Genomic DNA, 10,541 nt, shown 5'->3' on the forward strand with positions numbered 1-10,541 from the left:
GGAGTTGGTTGTAAGAGGCTTTAATTGACCCAACCAGGGAAAAGTTTCGAAAATAATAGCTTCGTGACGTATACGAATCATGACGCGCTTTTCTTTTTTGGGAACATTCGAGGAACGCTTCAACCCCTCTTTTCTTTCTCTGTGATCTCTCTCACTTCTTTTTTTTTTTTTTTTTTTTCATCAACATTTCTTTTTTTGAAAGCATGGCTCAAGACCTAACTGATGGATGCAAAGCACTTTATGTTGGAAATCTCGACAGCCGAGTGAATGAAGAAATTTTGACCCAGATATTCGCTGCCATCTCCGAGGTAGACAATGTCAAAATCATCCACGATCGTTACGTAAGTATCATTTTTATTATTATTATTGGGGAGCCTTGCCAACTTTGGCTTCCCAAGTTTTTCTATTCTGGGATGGAATGGGAGACTAGAAAGCAAATGTCATCTGGAGAGGTTCCAAGGATCAAGCCATAATTGCATAGCAGTCCACACAACCACTACACTTTGGTTTCCTACAGCCATTGTTTCTTTCATTTCTTCTGCTCTCAGTTGTCAAGTGAAACGACTTCTGCTGACAATTGTTATTTCCCGATGGATATATACAACCAGGTGGCTTTCATATGGATAGATCACGGATAATCCATAAATTTGTCAGCCTGTGGTATTAGTGCACGGCAAGCTCCAAGGTTACAAGTACTCACTTTTTGCTTCCTTCAGTCTCTCTTCCATACTCTTTATTACTATTATCGCTATTAGTATTATCATTATGATTTATTTGTGATATAAATGATTTTATAATAACTCATATGTTTTTTTTTTTGGTTTTTATACATGGGCTTATAAATTCTGTCCTTTCCTTTCTTTCTTTTTTCTTTCTTTCTATTAATGATATAGGCTACTCATGGAAGTATGAATTATGGCTTTGTTGAATTTCAAGATCATCAAGGAGCTGAAATTGCACTCCAGTCTATGGCAGGAAGAAAGGTGTTTGGGCAGGTAAGACAGGAGAGAATATGGATTAGAGTTATAACGTGTGTGTGTATTTATATACTTTTATACATATTTAGGACATTCGTGTAAACTGGGCAACTCAGGGTTCAACCCAAAAAGAAGATACAAGTGGACATTACCATATTTTCGTTGGTGATCTGAGTCCAGAGGTCAACGACAATGTGCTTACAAAGGCTTTTAGTCCTTTTAGAAGTACTTCGTAAGTTGTAATTCAACCATCGTATATCAGATATATAAAAATATAAAGGAATAAGAGGAAGAAGAAGAGGAAGACGGGCAAGAAAAGGAAACGGGGAAAGAAAGAAAAGTGTTATAGTAAACGTTTGACTAAGTCTTGGGGAGGGATCAATAGCGAAGCACGTGTGATGTGGGATCAAACTACCGGTAAATCAAGAGGATTTGGGTTTGTTGCATTTCGAGACAAAGCCGATGCCGAACAGGCAATTGCTACCATGAACGGTGAATGGTTAGGCTCCCGTGCAATTCGTTGTAATTGGGCTAACCAAAAGGCGAGTGGACAACCCGGAATGCCGGTAGCTGGTCCTCCCGCTGCTACAATGGAAAGACAATTTGGTAAGATTTACAAAATTAAAATTAAAATCATATATATATAAAAGAATAACAAGAAGGAAAATAAGAAAGGATATTAACAGTCTGGTCAATATTGACGCAAAGATTCTGTAGCAACATCGGCCAACATGTCGTACGAACAAATTTTTGCCCAGACTCCACACTATCAAACCACTGTCTATATCGGCAATTTGCCCCATGGCATCACACGTAGGTCACTGATCGAGCGATCCATAGTCAGCAAAACTAAGAAACCTGAGCAGAGCAAGATATTGCACCTTATTTCCAGCAATACGGATATGTAACCGACATTCGCCTTCAGTCTGATCGCGGCTATGCATTTGTTAAGTATGTTAAACATATATACATATTATATACATATTATATACGCGTACACAAATCAAATTGTTTTCTAAAAAAAATAAATTATGTGTGTGTGTGTAGGATGGACTCTCATGCCAACGCTGCCACCTCGATTTTCGCTCTCCAAGGCTTTGCAATCGGTGGTCGCCCTGCCAAGTTATCTTGGGGAAAAGACCGTACAGCAGCAAACAACAATACCCAGCAATACGATCCTTATTCGTATAACTATGCCAACACGCCCTATGCCCAACAAAACTGGATGCAACCCGCAGGAAATGCTTACGACGTACAAGGCATGAGACCGCCAGCACAGGTTGCTGGTCCTCACGCTGCTCCAGGACCAGAGGCTGGAGGAAACCAGAACTGGGATCAGTATTATCAAAACTACTACAGTGCGGGGCACAACATGAATGCATGAGCCCCTCTTTCTATTGCTTAAGCGCGTGTATAATGAACTGAAGCACAATAAGAAAGAAAGAGGGTCAAGTATACGCAGTAGGGAGTCTTTTCTTTCTTTTATTTACCTTTTGAAATACAACAAGCCTTTTCTTCTTATTTTTTCTTAACAACAAAAACATATATACACACACACACACATATATATATATACATATATACATACACACGCAAAAGAAGGAGTATATTTTCTTTAGGGCTATTATTTTATTTCATTTGGCGAAAGCATTTGCTATGTCATTATATATATCTCTATATCTATATCTTCCTTATTTTTTAGGGATATAACCAGATATTAGGTTGACTTAATAATCGACCAATCGACCAATCGACCAATCAATCAATCAATTATAGACTGCAGAATATTTGCTTCTAATATATATATATATATATAAAAGTTATAATAGTAGCAAGAATATTGGTGTTTCTTTGAAATTTGAAAAAAAGGTACTCTTTTCTTTCTTTCTTTCTTTTGTTGTTGTTTCAAATAAACAGAAGACTAGCTTAGTCGATAATTGTATCAGACAGACATTTGACGCGTATTAAATTATATGTGAATTATTGGCATTCATATACATATACATATACATATACATATACGTTTATTTACATGTGTACACATACATACATACATATGGACTATCTTGTTATATTTATTATATACTATATATTATTGTTATCTTTATCGTTATTGGTATTGGTATTTGTATTGGTAGTAGTATTGGTATTACTATAGTTATTATTTATATTAATATTACCAGCCTTGCTTGAAAGCAAGACCTCCGATCGCGAGAGTTAGACCGTAAAACATGAGGCTGTACATAAAGCGATAGTAGCGGTTATCGATCATTAACTCAGTGAGCGAGATCAAGATAGTGAATCCGACGTAACTATTGAATTTTGTTTTGTTATGTTATTTTATGTTCAGAACGATGATAATTGCGTATTTAGAGACTTAAAGATACTTACATCCAAGCTATGATCATTACAGCACGGCCAGAACCACTACCAAACGTGTCGAGAACCAAGACAGTCAGCAACAGCATCATATTTTCAAAGGCCAATCTGTGGGCTCTCTTTAAAGGACTCTATTAAGATTGATATCCAAATAGTGCATATAGTTAGTATGGGTAAAGATGTCAAAAAGAAAAAAAAAAGAAACAATGTTTGAGACTTACATGGAATCCGTTCTTTAGCTTCCAGGCAGGAACCTTTTCGCTACTTCCATGTCTTTCCTCAGTAGTGTGTCTGCCTTCGATATCATGTTCGGGACCAGGCCCATGGTTTCTTTCAGCCTTGGAAAGATGGCGAAGACAGTAGAACAGTCCCCAGAAGACAAAGAGAGTGAAATAAGCAATCCATGCAGTTCTAACATGGCCCTGTTGGGTAAATGTGTCGACTGTTAATCCGTTCTTGATAGACATTGATAGTTTGATAGTTTGATAGAATTAGAGATGAGAAATATGATGGTTTTTGAAATTGATGTTTTCTGATGCTTTATATACTAATATATATTTTTTTTGATCTCCCATTTGTAGAACATACAAGGTGGGTGTTCAATATATGTCTAAACTTCTTTATCGGGTGAAGTCTGGTGACCGAATATGTTTGCCAGCTACACACTTTACCCTTTTGGGTACGTCTACAACCTCATCTTTTGTCATCGTTCAATAAGCACATAACTATAATACAATACATTAAAGCAAACAATGACAGCCAGAATACTCAAGTTATCTATCAGACCAAAAATAAATAATAATAATGATAATAATGATAATAACAAAAAGGCGATTTTCTTGTTTTATCTGCAACTCCAATTGCATATCCAGAACTGTTGTGACAGATACTGTTGGCATCTGTAGTACAATGGTCAACTGAATATATCTATATCTATATAGCGCTTTAAAATATATATATTATCTTTTATATATAAATACATAATATACAGCCACATTTCTGTTAGAGAACCAGTATGAATTTTGTTGAATGAGTCCCTTGTACGCCTGTTTTTGTAAATGCACAGAAAATAAACCCAACAATATATCAATAATCTATTTAATGTCATATTCTCTCTCTCTCTCTCTCTTGTATTCTTTTTATTAGCTAATATATATATATATAAAAACAAAATCAACAATCAAAATTGTACAGTCAAAAAGTTGTATTTGCTTGACATGAAACACACCTATAGATTGTACAACACTACGAGAAATTTCTATTGGATGAGAATGCCTACTAAAAAGTCTTGTTTGTAGAAACAACAAAATAAATATGCAGATTGGTGCAGCTATCTCACTTTACACAGACTGTGTGATCAATACCAAAGACTTTACTCGAAGGATCCAAACTCTTTAATCTCAAAATTGATCTAGTCTTTTCAATACGCAAGATTCTATAATTTTTATTATTTTCTTTAGAAGCTACTATCCATAGTCTCCTTTACAATGTCCCTTTTTTTTGGTTTTTTTGTTTAAACTGAAATATTCCCGATCGCCTCAGGTAAATATTATTCTTATGGTGACGCATATATTACTTTCCCAATTATTTATGTCATGATTGTATGTTAACTTGCTTGGATACCGAATGACTGTGAATGCAAGAAGACAAAAAAATTATATGCTTCATGACACAATCGTACGCTGAAGCTTGTGGTGACGAGTATTGAATCATAGTCAACTCATTACTTGGACGATAAAAAAACAAGATATTCCTCCAAAGAGGTACAATAACATGGCTAAATTTATTTTCTTTTTTATTTTCTTTTTTAAAAAAAAAGTCAATATTAGATATCGAAATTACTCTATCTAAAGGATGTCTTTCTATCTAAATTGGTGAATAAATTATTGTTCTTTACAAAATTTGACCAAAAGACAATAAAATATAAATAAAATAGAAATGGGTCTAGACGAGTCTAATGTGATGATTTGGACTTTCTCAACTTCTAAACAAAGAATTGAAACCAAAGAGGATGATATGTATGTCAAAGTAGAGAGTTGTCCAGTCTAATTTTTCCCATCATCTTGTTCATCCTTTTTCTTTTCTAACAACTGACTCTTCTTTTTCTTGTATATAAAAATAAATCCGAGTATGGTTTAGTTAGATCCACAGGGCCACAATTGTTCCAAATTTTTTTCTTACAAATAAACCAAAAGAATTTTGACCTACAGATTAATGCTATCGTGTCAATGAAATGATTTACAAACAAAAAAGCATAACAAACAAGCAGATTCAATAATATGATAATCTTGTTAACCTAAATATTACTCTTTCTCTCTATCTTCTTCTTCTTCTTCTTTTGGTACTAACAAAGGACATCACCAAAATTACTGTTTATTCATTTGTTCTCATGATAATCCCACTAGAACGATCTTTTTTTTTAAGATTTTATTACAAAGGCCACGATCGTGTGTGAGTGTGTACTTTTGGAAGCTAATGAACAGGGGTAATAAACAGGATTAAATCTAAAACTGACATGTCGTTTGTCCTGTATTCTTGCTTTTCAAACGATATACCTTGCGATTTATCAGTTCTTTTAAAAAAAATCAGTAAATAAAATATGAGTATTGATAATATCTTTAAGTAAATCTCTGCTCTTTCTGGTTACTTGATTTAAAGATAATTGTTATATTTCTATATATTCTCTTTTAAGAAAAAAGAAACAATGTAAAACATGTATGATCACTGTGATAACTGCCAATTTCTAAGTTGTGAAGCTATGTCTTAAAGATAGAGAGAGAAATGGTGTCAAACTGATTAATACAAAGTCTGAGTGATATTATTACTACTATTACTATTTTCCCAGGGAAAATAGAGGGGTAGGGAGGATGCTTCTCAAGAGAGGTAGGTTAAAGTATGAACGTTTAGGAAATGGGATTTACAGTCACGCACCAGATCAAATTCAATTTTGCTATTAAATCAATATTTTATAAGCCATAAACAGCTTCACCTACCTACCTACCTACATACATACATATATACATACACGTATTTTTTCTTAAAAAAAAATCAATGTAAAAAGAAAAGAAAAGGGGTCTTGTGAATATATTTTATCTTGAAACATAAGAAAAAATAAGGATCCAAGAAGAATTCAAAAATACATACATACATACATACATACATACATACATATATACATATACATATGTTTTATAGCCTGAGGTGGCTTAATCATGGCTCTGGTGCCAATGTCTCATTTTTAGATATTGAATATTGATATTGATTTTGATGTAGATAGTTTTGGAGATAATGAGGGTGAGGGAGGGGTTTCTGATACTATTACTCTGCTCGAATGAGCATCATTTTCATTTGATTTGTCCTTCTTTTGAGATAAATTTTCAGGCTCATCCTTTATCAATGCAGCAATGAGCTGTCAAAAGAACGAGAATTCTATCATTAATGGACTACTCACTGTCCTAGAATAGGTTCACCCACCTCGTTCCTCTTAATACTCTCCTCCTCAGAGTCTTCCAGCATATACACATCCTCTGGTTTAGGCCCCTTTTTCTCATGCTCCTCTATGTTTTTTTCGTCATTTCCCTTTTGACCGTCTCTGTTATGATTCCTATCCTCTTCTTTAGCTTCCTTATCGTCAGCATCGCTGTCTTTTCCCTTTTCTTTTTCTTTCTCATTGTTGTCTATCTCTCCTTTTTCCCGCTTGTCATCATCTGCAGGAACGTCACTACCAGCCTCTTGGAGTGTCGACTTCGGGACCGATTCTTCTTTCTCCCTATCTAGACTAAGCGACTTTTTAGAAGAGTCCGCTTGATCAGGGAACGCCAGCTCGTCAAGGTCATCAAGGGGCACATCTGATTTAGTAGAGCTTGGGGAGCTTGGGACAGTCTCGGTCGAGCGTGGATCGCTAAATGGCCGCGATTTTCGTGGTCTTCCACGACGACTGTGCACTGCAGGTGTTGGGGTGGGCTTTGTTATCTTGGGCTTTTGTATCTTGGGCTCCCTTGGAATCCTCCGCTCTCTTAATTCCTTTGGTTTTTTATCCTTTGACCCCTTTGGTTCAACTATTTCCACATTTTCCACAGCCTCTTCTACTCCAGTGCTTGGCAATACAGAGCTAACTGGCCATGTTATTTTTCCCAGAGGCTCTCCGACCAACTCATGCCGGAAAATCATAAATGCTTCCTTTGCGCCAATAGGGTCTGAAATATTCACAGTGTTTGCGTTGTCATTCTCCACTAGTTTTAGCCAAAATTCACGCAGAGAGCCACGGACATCATAGCCCATTTTCATCCCAAAGTAGTTGTCCCGTCTATCAACCCATTTGTTCCATTCGTCTAGGCGCTCTTCACGCGGAAGAGGGCGAACCTTAACTCTTTGGTCGTGCTCAAAACATCGGACAATACGTGTTTGTCTGTAGGTCTTTCGACACAGCATGTAGCGAAACCCACAAGTAACATGAAACCGTTCATCACATGAGGTTGCACTGCATTTTACACTTGCACCATATTGTGCATACATTGGTTCTTCGCACACGCCACATCTCTATCAAAGCATATGAAAATATGAATGTTTTTGTAAAAATAAATAAAAATAAACTTTTCTTCAAAAAAAAGGCAAAACTTACACCCTTCCAAGCTGAGAGTGGTACATTATCGAGCGTTATTTTTGAGATAGTTTGGGCATTACCAATGTCTACTTCTGGAACCCAGACAGCACATGCAATATGCGTCCATTCCACACCAAATAAAGGGTGTTCCAGTTTGCGAAATGCACCTCGAATATCAGGACAAAGAGCACAGGCCACAATGGTCTTTGGGTTTTCTTTGACAGCCTCACACCGATCACAGAACCAATCATCGGACTTTCCAGGACATTTGCTCAGTCCATAGCATTCTCTGTGAACAATGACTTCGCAATCAGGGCCATCGCAATACACAAACGGGTTTGTATCATCGCACTCATCCTCAAAGCAAACACAGCAGACCTCAGGATCATTAAATTTCTAAATAAGAATAATAATAATAACAAAAAAGAAAGAAAGAACATAAAGCCACACAAGTACTATTTATCAATACAAAAAATAACATCTAGTTTCGTTTCAATTTTTAGCAGCTCACCCATTGTTTCAACCAGCCTTTAACTTCTTTGATGCTTGTGCTCTTCTCATCGGACATCTCATTCTCAGAAGAGGTGTCTTCATTCAGACCATTGGCGCTTTCTTCGCTAACAGATCCTTCACGCCCAGAGTCATATATATTGCCTTTGATAGACAATGATCTCTGGGAATGAGAGTCGAATTCAGAATTTATACTGTTTTCTCGTGTCGTGTTTATTTTTGTATTTGATTCAACACTCGGAGATTGAGCAATGCTGTTGTGAGTAGAATCCAAATAGAAATTCATGTTATGTCCTTCAAATTGATTGTGTTCATCGCCTTCTTTAACATCATCATCGTCTTCGTTTTCTTCTTCTTCTTCTTCTTCTTCTTCTTCTTCGTCGTCGATATCATCTTCATTAGCTGTTACGTTTACATTAACATCCTCCATATCATCATCGTCATCGTCGTCGTCGTCATCATCGTTATTCTCATTTTGATTAATATCTTTGTCGTTTTCCTCTCTCTCGTTATCTTGATCTTCCTCTTCTTCCTCTTCGTCGTTTACGCTTTTGTTTATACTTGGTTGTCTGCTTTCATATATATGACTCTGTTCTTTTTCATTATTATGGTTGCGTAGACTTCCTGAGCCGCTGTAGGTTTTATCCATTTCTTCGATATCTTCCATTTCTTCATCAAAAGTTTGTGTATTATTGTTGGGGATGTAGGTTTCTGGTTGGTCGATATGACTTTTGTATGTCTGACGATAATCTTCTGAGCGAACCCGCGCCAATGTTTGCGTAGATCCTTGTGGTGAGAATCCTAGAACAGAATTATCTTGAATTTCGGGACTAAATTGGCCATAAGATTGGCTGTCTGGACTTCCAAAGGCCAACGTCGACTCATGCCGAATGACTTTACGCTGAACTATGTGTACAGGATTAGACAAACCATAACTCTAGTCATTTCGGCCAATACTTACACGGAGGTCCAAATACGCCTGAATCTCCCCATCTTGGTCGTTTGTTTTTAATCAGTTTAATCGGGTAAGCGTGCCGGAAATTGATGGGATCATGAGGATCATAGTGATCCGGGCGCTGAGGAGCTGACCACCTATCGGGCATGGATGGGCGTGCGTTGACGTGAACGTGAGTAGGCGATTCGCGGTAGAAAGAATGTAAGTTGGATTGAGCTCCCAAATGTCTCTCATGAAGACTAGGACGTATTTTATATTCATTGAGTTGTGGTCTAGGCATATACGAGGGCAATTTGGCAAGATCTTCCGGAAGTCTTTTGGGAATTTCTCTACGTAATATGTCGAAACCTTCGTTGAAATGCATATAGTGTGATTCGAGAGGTGCCTTGCGTTTTTCCAACGGCGATCTGTTCAAGATAGATCCTATTGCGGTCGGCGCGTGTTCATTAAACTGTGTTTTGTTGCCAAGATTATTCGGGTTAATTATATCAAAGCCCAGGGAATTAATACCGAGACCTAGGGGAGGATTTGTTTTAAGTGGCTGAATACTGGATTCAATGGTGGCGTGAGTCTCATTTCCATTGGTGTTCATATGGCCTTCAAACTCTTCCGAGCTTGTTCCAAGTGTGTCCGAACTGGTTTGAGCGGAGGAGTGAGGGGTAATAGGTTGGATTGCTATTTTGTCTTGATTTGGAAGAGGTAAAACATCGGTACCCTGAAGGTTGTTTTGTACTTGGGGTACTTGGGATACTTGGGATACTTGGGATACTTGGGATACTTGGGATACTTGGGGTACTTGAGGTACTTGAGGTACTTGCGTGCTTATTGTGGATTTCAATGAAGATGGGGAATTTAAAGAGATTTGTGGGAGCAATGAGCCTTCTAGGATATTAATATTTGCAATGGGAGATGTTGGCATTGTTGGTAATGTTTCTAGTGTAGCGGTACTAGCGCCTGGGGATCCCCTAGCCTTTGAAGTGGTTTCTTGTGGCAATGGAGAAGTGGATTTAATAATAGAAGCCAAAGGTTCATCAGTGCTGCCTGTTGTTTTTGGTTTCTCCACTGTTTCACCAATTTTTTCTTGCGGGACAAACTTCTGTTTATCTTCTGGAGAAGA

The 10,541-nt window shown here is 37.1% G+C and overlaps 2 protein-coding genes across 2 annotated transcripts; one reads left to right on the forward strand and one right to left on the reverse strand.

The window, feature by feature from the left end:
• Nucleotides 1-236: 236 nt before the first annotated feature.
• Nucleotides 237-2,121, forward strand: PHYBLDRAFT_89118 (hypothetical protein; the record flags this gene model as incomplete). Its single annotated transcript, XM_018443709.1, has 7 exons — nt 237-341; nt 894-995; nt 1,067-1,209; nt 1,363-1,583; nt 1,686-1,790; nt 1,844-1,928; nt 2,025-2,121. Coding segments are annotated over 7 exons (858 nt in total), but the record flags the coding sequence as incomplete, so codon positions are not given.
• Nucleotides 2,122-3,153: 1,032 nt separating this feature from the next.
• PHYBLDRAFT_167487 (hypothetical protein) lies at nt 3,154-3,823 on the reverse strand (the record flags this gene model as incomplete). The annotated part of the gene is made up of 3 exons (XM_018435649.1): nt 3,154-3,289; nt 3,369-3,487; nt 3,578-3,823. The coding sequence occupies 3 exons, from the start codon at nt 3,821-3,823 to the stop codon at nt 3,154-3,156; spliced, it is 501 nt and encodes a 166-aa protein (XP_018293209.1).
• Nucleotides 3,824-10,541: the final 6,718 nt, after the last annotated feature.

This window comes from Phycomyces blakesleeanus (genome assembly GCF_001638985.1).
Source record: "Phycomyces blakesleeanus NRRL 1555(-) unplaced genomic scaffold PHYBLscaffold_8, whole genome shotgun sequence".
Taxonomy (NCBI): Eukaryota; Fungi; Mucoromycota; class Mucoromycetes; order Mucorales; family Phycomycetaceae; genus Phycomyces; species Phycomyces blakesleeanus.